This window comes from Macaca nemestrina, chromosome 8 (assembly GCF_043159975.1).
Source record: "Macaca nemestrina isolate mMacNem1 chromosome 8, mMacNem.hap1, whole genome shotgun sequence".
In the NCBI taxonomy this organism is placed as follows: domain Eukaryota; kingdom Metazoa; phylum Chordata; class Mammalia; order Primates; family Cercopithecidae; genus Macaca; species Macaca nemestrina.
The window spans coordinates 74,065,175-74,078,612 of NC_092132.1; the positions used below are offsets into that span (position 1 = coordinate 74,065,175).

General features: G+C 38.2%; 1 protein-coding gene across 12 annotated transcripts in view; it reads left to right on the forward strand.

Moving 5' to 3' along the window:
* The window catches only part of LOC105483597 (EYA transcriptional coactivator and phosphatase 1), a 336,783-nt gene that overhangs the window by 260,138 nt on the left and 63,207 nt on the right, over window positions 1–13,438 (forward strand). For all 12 annotated transcript variants that reach the window (XM_071068120.1, XM_011744520.2, XM_011744523.2 and 9 more), the window contains 2 exons: window positions 1,466–1,605; window positions 3,570–3,653. In XM_071068120.1, the coding sequence (XP_070924221.1) occupies window positions 1,466–1,605; window positions 3,570–3,653 (224 nt within the window). The remainder of the gene's footprint in view (window positions 1–1,465; window positions 1,606–3,569; window positions 3,654–13,438) is intronic.

Sequence of the window (13,438 nt, forward strand, 5' to 3'; positions counted from 1 at the left end):
TGAGTCAGCTTAAAAATGCATCCCAAATAATAAACTAACCCATGGGGTGGCGTCGATTTGGACTTTCTGACTGTAATTAATAAGCTTATAGGTCGTCATGGTGGTTTCTGGGTGTGAGAATCACATGAGTAGTTTAGAGGAGGAAGTTTGCCATCTTGTTTGTTACAGAAGAAGACTCTTGCATGTTTTCTATAAGTAATAGGAATCTATTTAGGTTTTAAGATTAAATAGGAGGTACAGAGCTGTCTCCTGTGACAAACAGAAGTTTATTCTGTCAAAGCCTTTTCCTATCTACTCTGACTCAAGGTTTTGGAGAAGCACTTAAGCGTGAAGGTAATCCTGAGACCATGCAGTTTGACACGTGGATGACCTTCTTGGTAGAATTGAGGCCGATAGTGTGTTAATAAAGGCTACCAGGCCTTCAGTTGTTCTCAGTGGTTTTCTGTTTGGTGAAATAGACCAACCTCAACAACATCATAGTGAGAATAATCATTCCTCATCTTAGATGGAAAGATTCCAAATCAAATCTGGTACAGAAATCTGGAAAAGAGTTTGTGGGGTGAGCCAGCTTTTTGGACATCTGGAATTTGGGAAAAGAGGAGATATTCTGATGTATGTTTTGGATAGACTAAAAAGTACTAAATTGGTTCGAGTAAATGGCTTTTTGTTCAGTCTGAACACAGGATAAGCATCTTCCCTAGCTCCACATCCACTGCCAGACTCCTCCTTCGAGCCTTTTGGGGGTTGTTCTTCATTTTGTGGTTTCTATGTAATTATTTCAATGGCTTCTCTGAGTTACCCAGATGAGTACTTTAATATGCTGCCTGGTTTTGGATGTTTGGTTCAAAGAGACTAGGACCGAGGACGAGTCGGTGATGGACAGTGTGTGGAGTATGGGTATTGTCCATGTATCCGCCCTCCTTTTATCTTGTCACCCGCTGGTTCTCACATAAAATGAGGGAGAAAATGGAGAACGTAAAATTTTCAAAGAAAAATCTACCTGATGACTCAGTTTTCCCTGCCCCAGAGCTGGTTTTTCTTTTCACCTCTTTGCATGCACCAGAAGCCTTTTTGTAGCTGAGAGAGCCGCAGCTGAGGCAAATGTGTGAGCCTCTCGGTATGGCCAGGTGCTGTGATTGGAATAAATGAGAGAAGTGGGGAAAGGCGTGGGGAGCATTCTCTAATCACAGAGAACCACATGGAAGATGCAGGCAACCTTGTACAACCTGTTGCCTCTCACCGTCAATTAAATTTTAATTGCTCCTGATCACACTTTCTTTCAAAACAAATCTTGTAATCAGATATCTTATAAATTATTTACCAGTGCAAGTAAAAGACGATGTAGGATTTCAGCAGAATGAAATGTGCTTTACTATTGAAACTCCCCTTATGAATTTAAACAAGATTAATCTTGGCACCATGGTGATAGAAATAAAAGATGAAAGTCCTTCCTATATTCCTACAGAGTACAACACAATCCACAGCCCTTCAACACCCATTAAAGATTCAGATTCTGATCGATTGCGTCGAGGTTCAGATGGGAAATCACGTGGACGGGGCCGAAGAAACAATAATCCTTCACCTCCCCCAGATTCTGATCTTGAGGTATGTCATTGCCAACACCCAAGTAAATAGCAAGGTGTCTTGATAGCTAACTGGTGGTTTTACATACCTGCTATGTAAACAGCAGTGGCTAAGGTATCAGATGCTTTTATTACTGCTTTCTTTTTAATGTTAACAATAGATAAAGTAGTATTTTCTCTCTTCTTTATTAACTATAGGTTAAGCAATAATTTGTTTTTTCTTCCCTATGAACTCTATGGCAAAGCATCTGTTTTATTTCTCTCTAAAGAAATATAGTAAATTATGCAATTCTACTTGAACAAAATTCTGTTATGCTGCTCTGTCTCATTGCCTTTTTAATTAAGTGTCATACTAAAAATACTTAGTAAAATCCACTTGTTAAAAGGCACAAAAAAATAGAGTGGATAAGACCTACTATTTGATAGCACAACAGGGTGACTATAGTCAATAATAACTTAATTGTACATTTTCAAATAACTAAAAAAGTGTACCTGGATTGTTTGTAACACAAAGGACAAGTGCTTGAGGGGATAGAGACCCTATTCTCTGTGATGTGCTTATTTCACATTGCATGCCTGTGTCAAAACATCTCATGTACCCCGTAATTATAGATACCTACTAAGTATTCACAAAAATTAAAAATACAAACAAATAAAATAAAATCCACTTTTTTTTTTTTTTTTTGAGACGGAGTCTTGCTTTGTCACCCAGGCTGGGGTGCAGTGGCATGATCTCAGCTCACTGCAACCTCTGCCTCCCAGTTCAAGCTATTCTCCTGCCCCAGCCTCCCGAGTAGCTGGGACTACAGGCACGTGCCACCAAGCCCAGCTAATTTTTGTATTTTTAGTAGACAGGGGGTTTCATCATATTGGCCAGGATGGTCTCGATCTCCTGACCTCGTGGTCTACCTGCCTCAGCCTCCCAAAGTACTGGGATTACAGGCATGAGCCACCACACCCAGCCATAAAATCCACTTTGAAATGAAAGACACACTTGTATATATTGAGAAAGGAAAACCTGGAATGTTCTAAACTGAAATAGTAGTCATCTAATGAGACATATTTTGGTGGAGTTCAAAAGCAGGAGGGATTAAGTAAGAACTTAAAGGGTGGTAGATTTCATAGCCTTCAATCCACTGCAACTAAGTTTCTGCTTTTGCCAGAGTGAAATCTGATGGTTGGAAAACATGATTATTTTGGCAAAAAAAAATGAAAATTTTCCAGCAGAATCTATGTATATGAATATGTACTGGTATGAGTGGGAATGGGAAGAAGTAAAACAGGCTTGGGAGGCTTTTTGTGCTACCCCAAAGACCTTTTGGAAATGAATTCCTTCAGATCCCATTTTAAATACCTCAAGAGTATGTCTAAGAGCATGAGTAATGTGTCTGCTTATGTTGTTAAATACCTAAACCCCGAAGACTTAAAAAACCTGGCAAGAACAATGTATATCCCATCCCTTTGATAACAGCTCAATAGGTAACATAAGGTGAATCGATTATGTAAGGTTTTAGTCTTTGGGTGCAATTTTAATACTTGGCTTGCTAAGAGTAAAACATAAGATTCATTATCTTAGTACTTCTCAATGAACAGAGATCAGAGGTAACGAAAAGATAAATGATATGTGATCAGTTGCTCATCTCTATCTCAAGTTATAAACAGACTAGTTATAACTCATTTTTTTTCATTTATTCAGAGCTGAGACTGAAATTCTATTACAGAATTAGAAAGGACATAGCTTATTATCTCTTTCCTATATTTATATTGACATTATAAATGTAATTATCCTCTTGTACCTCATCTGAAGTTATATCTGGAGAAAAGTTAGGAGATACTCTTTGAAACAGTTGTGGTTTTTTTAGAAATAATAAATTCAGATTTTTCATTCATCTTCCATTTCAAGATGACTTTTTCATGTTGCAGTTAACTGAATAACAGCTTTCTCAGCCAAGGCAAAGACACATTGATTTGGTTCTTCCTTTGTAGAGAGTGTTCATCTGGGACTTGGATGAGACAATCATTGTTTTCCACTCCTTGCTTACTGGGTCCTACGCCAACAGATATGGGAGGGTGAGTACCAAGAGGCATCAGTTTTTAATTTCTTTGTAGTAAATATACCTCTAATTTGTTTATTGTCCAAATGAATATAATTTAACTTTAAGTAACAAATTTAAAATATAAATGGAAAAAAAGCTATATAGTCAAATATATATGTAAGGTAAAAAATATATAAATGAGCCAAAGAAGAGATTATTTTTAGGTCTTTGGCAATAAGATACACTTTATACAATTAAAGTCATGCTTATTCAGACCCCAGTGAATAAAAGTGATTAAATATTATCCTAGGATGAAACATTAAAATACATAAGTGATGTAGAAAGATGTTTTCTGTTCTCTTTTTTACTTTTCCTGTCTTTTTATTCCCTAACATTTAGTGGAGCAAATATTTCACTTTCTGTTGTCCTCAGTGATTAGCAGCTTTGGTATTTTATCTTCAAAGCAACTGCTACAAATGTCTCTATATGTCCTTTGCTATTTGGGTTAAATTTATTTGAATGGTATGTAAGATTGATTCTCTGAAAGGCAGTAGGACCAATATGCCCGTATTAGAGTTGTACAGTACTTATATTGGTGTTATAGATAAAGAATAATATTATAGACCACTTTCTGTGAGTAGAACTTTGGTTTCCATGTTGTACATTTTGGTATCCCAAAAGTCTGGAATTTCTTTTCTGGCATATTGATGATTTCATAAGTCTTTCCCAGGCAAAAATGTTATTTAAAGTAGCTATAGGTAATTTCTCAAGTTATTCTGCTAATATTTCTCTTGTTTTAATCATTAAAGAAATAATAAGTCTTAGTTTTTTAAAGTTATTTGGAGCATTAGAGACTGAATTCTTATTATGTCTCAGTGACTCCAGCAGTTTATCACAATTAAGTGTTAGAATTAATACCATTAAAATGCACATACTGTTATTACAGATTTGACCACGTAGTTGTTCTTTCAACAAATACTTATTTTAACAAATACACACTGAGTATCTGCTATGGATATACAGTCTGGGGAATTTAGCTTCACAGCCTAGGTTTCCTTTTCATCATCTTAAAGGTACACCTAATCAAAAATAGGCTCGAGCAATAATATCCCACCATCTTACTTTCTGTTCCGAGATAAGATATCGGTAAAACACAATATGTCCCATCTTATTGTTTGGCAAATTCTCTATGAGAAGACAACAAAAATGCAGATTATAAAATATAAGGCTATAGAATCAATCAGCCAAATGGTCTCTACTGCGTGATTAGCACATAGTAGGAATTCAAGAAACATTAGCTCTGCTTTTTCTTGTATTATTTCTTCTGTCAATACTATCACTGTTCCTATTTCTAGAAAAACTACTTAAAAACTAAAGATTAATATCTGAAATATCAACATGTAGTTAGTGGGCAGAACCTTGAAGATCTCCTTAACTGAGCCATTATAAAACCCCTACAACTGTCTGCTAAGGAGAACAGTGGTGCGTGTAACTCACACAAGAGTGTTGAAAAGAGTAGGCACTTAGAAAACGAGCATTTGAAAACCACCCAGAAAGTCTCAAATCTTTAAAAGCTCTCACTAAGGGCCAAAGTGACACAAAAGAGAGTTATCTAAGAGTGTTCTATTAGCCAATGAAAGAGGCCAGCTTAGAGTTAAGGAGTTAGGCATCCCATGACCTACTGACCTCTCAGTTTTTGGCCATAAATTATTGGCTTACACATGGAATTTACACTTAACCTGGAAATACCTGGCTTCATGCAATTTCTCATTCATGTCTAGACCAAACACTCTAAATAATGTATTACAAATACCATGAGTTTAATTTTTTAACGTGTCATGGAACTTTGAGGATTCATCAAATAGTAGTTAATTTGTTTGTTTGTTTAGCTTAGTTTTCCCATTCTAGGTCATGTGATAAAAAGGTTCATCTCATATAATTTCCAAAAGCCAAATTTATATATTATCCGAAGTACAGACTATTTGAGTTTCTTAAATATAAGCTTATTCTTCATTGATAAGTTTATGGGGCTGAGGAAGAACTTCAGAAAGCCAGGTTTCTGAGGAAGGTCTTCCTGCATGTGACTTTGGGTCTGAATTCTGAATGGCCTGAAGTTACTGTGCAGTCATCAGGAGAAAGGATGTTCTAAGCAGAAGAAACAGGAAGTGCAGAGGCAAGAAAGGCTTTGCTGTTTGATGGACAGAGGCTGGTGGGACCACGCTTAGTGGTGGAGATGGCGAGTCAATGAGATGTGGTCAGGGATGAAGGCAGGTTCCAAAGGGCCTCCCAGCCTCACAGGGTCAACAGGGCTAATGCTGTGGGAAGTCATCGGGGGACCACAATGGAGGAGATGAGAAGATTTGATTTACATTTTTAGATTGCTTTAGCTAAGTGTTAAGAATTAATGGTAAGAGAAGAGAAATGGGAGTCCAGATAGGAGGTGATAGCAGTGATCTGATGCACCAGCAGTAGAAAGGGAAAGAATTTATTGGACTCTGGATTGCATTGCAGGTAGAAAACTGGATTTAAAAATGATTTGGATTGATTGGAGTGGTGGGTAGTAAACAAGACAGAGAAGTGAAAGATGATTCCCGCATTTTTGTCCTGGGCAACTGAGAAAATAGTCATATATTTGTTGAAATAGTATATTTGTTGAAATAGTAAAGAATTCAATTTGGAGGGAAAAGGGAAAGTTCAGTGTTGGACAAGTTTGAGATGCTTATTATAGAGAACTGCTTGGACCAGGCAAGAAAACCACTGGAAGGTGAGCCCAGGGCACTTGGGGGACTAGTCAGTACAGGAAATGGCAGATTCACAGTCAACATTGCATAGATTAGGGTTAGAGGCTCCCCGGAGTCTCTGAGCTTGATTTCTTCCTAAACATTTTTTGAGCACCTTCCTTGTACTGAACACTTGTGGTCAGCCTGTTGTCTCATTGCCTGGAGGTGTCTTTTCCTGGCCAGGTGACTTTTGAAGATGTATGGTTTAGGATGTTGAATTATAGCTGGAAGCATGCAAGGAAGTCTACTTAATGCTGTCCTCATTAGAAATCATTAGAGTTGAGAAGAATTGGCTCTCAAATCTGATCATCAAGCTTTGTAAAAATGTGGTTCAACAAGGATTCTTCCAAACAGTAATAATAACCAAACTGATCAGAATGTCTTGAATTCCTTTTGTTTCCCCCAGGGCACTGAGGAGAAAAGTCTTAAGGGAGTTCAGTGACAAGAATTCTTCTTAGGAGCACAGATTTGGTGGTGTTCCTGGGCATTGTCAAGGGGAGCATGTGGCTGAGCCTTACTCTACACGTATATAAAGAATGAATGCCTGACAATGTGATCGCTGTTCTGTTTCTTAGGGAACCAGATACTTGAGAAGTAGCTTAGTCACAGTAGCTTAGGCAACTCAATGAGTAGGCCATTCAGTAAGAGGACACAGGATCTGGTTGATATAATGCAAAATTAGGGCATGTTACAGCAATGTGTACAAAAAAAATGTTTGAGAATGTCCCACCTTCCATGTAATCCTAGCTGTGGGAAGAAGGCATGTTGGGTGTTATAAGAAAGTCTTGTTTTATAACAAAGGTGATAGGGACAAAGAAAGGGTGCTGGATATAGCACAGCCATGGCTGAGGAAAACAAATAACATGTCAGGAAATTGAAGAGCCTGTGAGTGCTATGTAAATTAGGATGTTTTAAATAGTATCTGTCCTAGCCGTTTTTGTTTAATGCATTTTTTAAAGTTGCTTTAAAACTAATAACGAATTCTAGAATTTCATTGAAGAAAACTAGTCTTGGGTTATTTTTCATTGAATGGTCTCCTTATAAGAAACAATGTAATTGAATTATTGTTATCAAAGTATATACCCAAAACTTATATTTCAAATCAAAATTGTGCTGATGCCTCAGGTATGATCCCCCTCCTGTGGGAGGATTACCCAAGATATCTACACCCAATGGCTTGATTGTTTCAACACTATCGTTTTATTATTCTTTAACGCCTGTGTCTCATAGTGATTTGGGCTAGAATGGATCTTAAACATATGTACATTCACTTTTCATTTTCAACAAAAACCAAAACATGAACACTTAGATAGTGTAAAGCTTAACATGTTTAATCATAGGCCCTATTAAGAACATTCTATATGCCCGGCATTCATTTAATTCAACATTAATGCTCCGAAGGTGCTATTATTAAGCCTATTTTATAGATGAGAAAATTGAAACTTGGGAGAGGTTAGAGACCCAATGTAAAAATTACTCAGCAGCATGTCTAGCATAAAAAAAAAATGCAATAAATACCAGTTATATTTGAATGTAGGTGAAACTGCACTGTCAAAAAAAAAAAAACTTCCTGCGTAGTGGCCAGTGAATAAAATGGTGGCAGTGTCCTCAAATTTATGAATTACAAGTATACGCTATGCCTAACAGTGTGATAGAAAGAGGATCAGATTTGAATTCAAGTAGATCTAGACTCAAATCCGAGCTCTGACTTTTCACCTCTTTGACCTTAGGCAAATTATTGATTCTTACTGAGCCTCAATTTTCTTATCCATAAAGCCAGCTACTTGACTTGTGGAATTGTTTTAAAAATTAAATTGTATCGTGAATTTGGCCCGGCATGGTGGTTTACGTGTGTAATCCCAGCACTTTGGAAGGCTGAGGTGGGTAGATCACTTGAGCTCAAGAGTTCAAGACAAGCCTGGACAACCTGGCGAGAGTCCATCTCTACAAAAAAATTACAAAAATTAGCTGGGTGTGGTGGCATGTGCCTGTAGTCCCAGCTACTTAGGAGGGCTGAGGTAGGAGGATCGCTTTAGCCTGGGAGGCCAAGGCTGCAGTGAACTCTGATTGCACTACTGCATTCCATCCTGGGTGACAGAGTAAGATCCTGTCTCAAAAAAAAAAAAAAAAAATTAAATTGCTCATAAATGTAAAAGTCCACGCACAGAGTTGTATTAATGGCAACAACTGATAGTTAGAAAAGCATGTGTCACCTAATGAACTTGTAGTTGTTCTCTTGAGTATTTGTTTTATAACTTACTAGGTTTCTAAGAGGATCTCACTTGTCATAGTGAGTTTAGATAAACAACATCCCTTGTGGGTGTGTTTCTGTGATCATTCAGTACCTTGAGGAAAGAAAAACTGAAAGCAGTTTATATTGCCCATTTCATCAGAACAGTCCAGTTCACCAGTAAAGACTGTTGTTCCTACTCTGCTTTAGCGGACAACACTGAACTCTAAGCTCTTTTGGTGGAGGATATTCTTCCATGGTGGTTGATGCAGAAGCTAAACTCTTAGCATGGCACCAAAGCAGCCAGACACCAGTGTCCTCACTGAGTTGCCGAAGATCTGGTTACTTAACCAGGATAATCTCCCTTTTGGAACCTCCAGACCAAGGGTTGGCAAACATTTTTTGTAAAGCAACAGAGAGTAAATATTTTAGGCTTCGTGGGCCATATGCTTGCCCTAACTACACAGTTCTGCCTTAGTAGTGCAAAAGCAACCATAGACAGTATCTAAATGAATAAATGTGGCTGCGTTCCAATGAAACTTGATTTAATGCTTCCAAATTTGAATTTTATATACCGTTCGTGTCTTATGAAATATTTTTCTTTTGGTTTTAAAAACTCTAGACTGAGAATTGACAGATGATACCCCATAGGTCAAATCTGGTTTATAGTCTGCTTCTGTCAGGCCTTTAAGAATGTTGTTTAAGTTTTTAAAGTGTAATTAAAAACAATAAAAACACAAGGAAGAATGTGTGTCAGAGATGATATGGCCTGCAAAGCCTAAATACTCCCTGTCCCTTTACAGAGAAAGGCTGTCTGCCTGCCCCTGCTCTGTGTGATGCTCTGAGCTTTGCTTTTGTTCATTTTCCTCCTGCCTTCCAGGACAATTCAATGACAGCAACACTGTGAGTAGACTGTGAACTCAATGCAGGCAGTGCATATATGCACCTGGGGCCCCAAGGAAACACAGACCCTCACGTGAATTCATTAGGGTAGGTGAAATAGCTGTTACAAACAGGTCTAAAATATAATGGCATAAACACAATAGAAATCTGTCTCTTGTTTAAGAGTGGGGATATTCCAGGGTGCTTGGTTTGGGCATGGTTTGGGTACAAATAATAGTAGTGCCATTTTCATCATGCGGCTTTTGAAGCTTCTGGGATCATTAGCATTCTTTCCCCGGTGGAGGGAGGGGGGAAAGGCAGGGGCAGTGTGAATGGGAGGCTTTGTAAGCTAAGCTGAGACAGGCACACACCTCTGCCTGTGCCATTGACCTGAGTCACATGACCCAGTGCAGGGGAGGCTGGGCCATGCAGCCTTCTGTGTGCCCAGAAAGAAACAGAGAATGGGTTTTGGTGAGCAGTTAGCACTCACAGACCAGTTCTCAACTATTTGACCAACGAGTGAAACCCAAAGCATGCTTTCAACCCACCTTGCAGCTCTAGCCACACTGACAGAGCCAAGCCCAAGGCTATGTGAGTGGTGGCTCTGGAGTGATGATGGCCAATCTAATCCCAAAGGACAGAGCCCTGATTTTATTTCCTTCCTTGCATATCAATGCCAAGTTAGATAAAAAGGATGAAATAATGTATGTGTCCATATATAAAACCTCTGGATTCTGTAGCGTGACATAGAATCTAAACTCTCAAAACAAACAGAAGCACATTTTTTCAAATGCCAGCTAAACAGGCATCTTCATCTCTCTTCTTTGGCCATATCTTGAAGGTTTCTCTTTTTTCCTTTAACAGCCAGCCCCTTCTGCCTCGCTACCAGTAATATACAGCTGAAATGTACATTCTTGCTGTTTAATTGAACACAGCCTTATTGTTCTTGTTCATGAATATAAAAGTGAATGCAGTGAATGAATAGGAATCATCACAGCTCCTTAACCACTGCACTGGCCTGCCAAACTCCAACTTTGGACTTCCCTTGCTCTGTGACCTGGGAAAAAGCACCCTATAAAATGGGAGCAATTGCAGGGCATTAGGGGAACAACGTGAACCACCTAGAAAAATGCTCATAAGTGCTTCATGAACAAGAGCTATCATTTATCGCTTACTTTGGAGGTTTAGAGGAGGAAGCAGGAAATCGTGCAGACTTTGTTGTTCCAGGTAGCAAAGAGGGAGTGGGAAACAGAATTCCAAGTGGCAGAAATCATAAGCAAAAAGGGTAAATAGTGATAAAGTATACTTAGGGGATTAGACTTGGAGAAGAAGAGTAGCAGAAAATGTGTTGAATTAGTAATAAAAAGACTGCACCTTTATTCAACTTTTGTGGTTTACACTGCTCTCTCACACTTATTATCCAATGAGCTCCTTCTTTTTGCCAATAAGAAAAGCGTAGCTCAGAAAAATTATTTGTCCAAAAGGTATACGCATCAACTGGCAACACCAGTCTTCTAATTGGTCCAGGCTTCGAGAGAACATTGAGTGCCAGGATTTCGTTCTGTGGGCGTGGGAATGCCATGAATTAGGGACGTGGTGGAAGGATATGATGGCAATGGAGGGACATGCTGGAAGTGTGCATTTGGAAGACTAATTTAATAGCAAGGAAAATTATTGTGCAGTCCTCTGGTATAAAATAATAAAGGCCCAAAAAGTGGCCAGAACACTCTGTAGAAAGGAGGGAGGTAGGAGAGTGGTTACAAATGAAATCCTGATAGGTTTTTCAACTGGATTTAGCTGTTTAGCCTTTCCCTTGGCACCACATGGGTCCCTTGGTATTGAAGCCAATTTGGCCAGGTCCATCCTGACTTTATTCTTCTTCCTCCCTCTTTGTACCACTTCTTGGCAGTTGGCACATGTTTGAGATTCATTGGGTTTTCTCCACAGTCAAAATTAATCTTTGGAATGGTGAAGTTCTTTCTCTTATTCTATACTTGAGTATCATTTTCATGGTGTTGAAAGGGAGTCTCTCAAGTAAGGAGAAAATTAACACAATCAAGTGTCACGTATCTAATCAGCGAAAATGACCTGATTAGCCCCACCACAAGTTTGAGGATTTTGGGGTTTTTTTTCCAGATCATTCAGGCAGTAGTTTAACCATGATTTATTTTTTATGTGTATACCATCTCTCTTGGTAATCCATATTATTTCTTAATTGGCAAGAGAATCACATCCAACTCCCAAAATCTGATATTTCATATCTAAGCAGCCCAGTAATAGGGCCTTAAACCTTGAAAAAAGTTAGTATTTTATTGATGGTATTGTTCCCGTTAGGAGAAAACACAATAATGGAACCTTTGGGTCTCATAAGTTGTATAGCTCATTTGGATAACACTTTTGTTTATGTGTTTATGTGTTGTTGTTGTTTTATTTTTTAAAAAAACAATGTTTCAGCATAGTTTTTCCTTTCAAGATAGGAGGCTAATTTGCAAAGCTTAACCTTAATCCTTTCCCGGTGAGCAGCCAGCATGGGGTCTTAAAACTAAACCACTCATGTATTCAGAGTGCCCGGTCCTGTTTTTCAGCTTATTTTCCCCCAAAAACAAAAGATCTTGGGTGGGGAGAATTTTTAAATGACATTCAGGTCCTGTTTGTGGCTGTAATATTAGCATTCTAAGTAAGGAATTGTTTAAGGTGCCCTGAATGGGTATTTTTCTTTCATTTGATTTATACTGCCCAAAGAGTTGTCCTTGATTTGAGCATACTTAACAAGATTTTCACATGGACCAACAAATCTCATAAACCTGCTCACATTGTTAGCAACACACCTCACTGGGCCCCCACAACTCCCAGTAATTGCTTGCCAGGGAGGCTTAGCTGCCCATGTAGGATTTGTACAGAGAGACATTAGGAACCTTATTTTCTTTTATTCCAGAAATTCAAAATGTAGGTAGCATATCCTGAGGAACTAGTCATGCTTTCTGAAATAGTTGCACTGTCTTCTGGGAGCTCCTAGCTCAAGATTAATTATTTAAATAGCACTTTTTAAAAAGATAATATATTCTTTGTGATTCAAAGTAGAATAGGAATTGCTAGGAGTTTGTGTGGAGTATGATCTCATGGATATAAGTGAGTACATATTCAGAGGGGACAGATACAAAAGACATACATCATGTATTTAATGTACTTATAAATTGAAAATAATAGGACAATAATTAAAAGGCAAAATAATTCCCTTTCCTTTTTATTTTTAGTAAGAACACCGTAAGTACTTTGTAGAGACCAAGTCAGAACGCTGAAGCTACTTAAAATTGGAACAATGACTTAGCCATTAAAATAGTTCTTAAATGTTGACTTAAAGCATTTAAATTAGACAATTTATATTATGTGCTTGCTTGCTTTGTTTTACTGTTAAATTTTTGCTTTTCAATTTAGAAAAATAACATGGCCCAAGAAAATAGAGCTAAATGTGCAAGGGTGCATAAATAAAAACTAGAGCTACATTAAAAATAGGAGCAATTTTTCTTTTGGTGCTTTACTGGTATATCTAGCAATAAAGAGAATCTGCTTCCTCATTAATATTTGATGCTATTTTTAGTGGTTCTTATAATAAAACTAAAGTGACTTGTTAGACAACATAAGATCTAATGTAATATTTGTCACTTGTGGCATTATTAAATGAACAACGAAAATCTTGGGAAGTATCTTTTTGTTTGTTTGTTTGTTTTTTTGTTTTTTTTTGAGACGGAGTCTCGCTCTGTCGCCCAGGCTGGAGTGCAGTGGCGCGATCTCGGCTCACTGCAAGCTCCGCCTCCTGGGTTTACGCCATTCTCCTGCCTCAGCCTCCTGAGTAGCTGGGACTACAGGCGCCCACCACCGCGCCCGGCTAATTTTTTGTATTTTTAGTAGAGACGGGGTTTCACCATG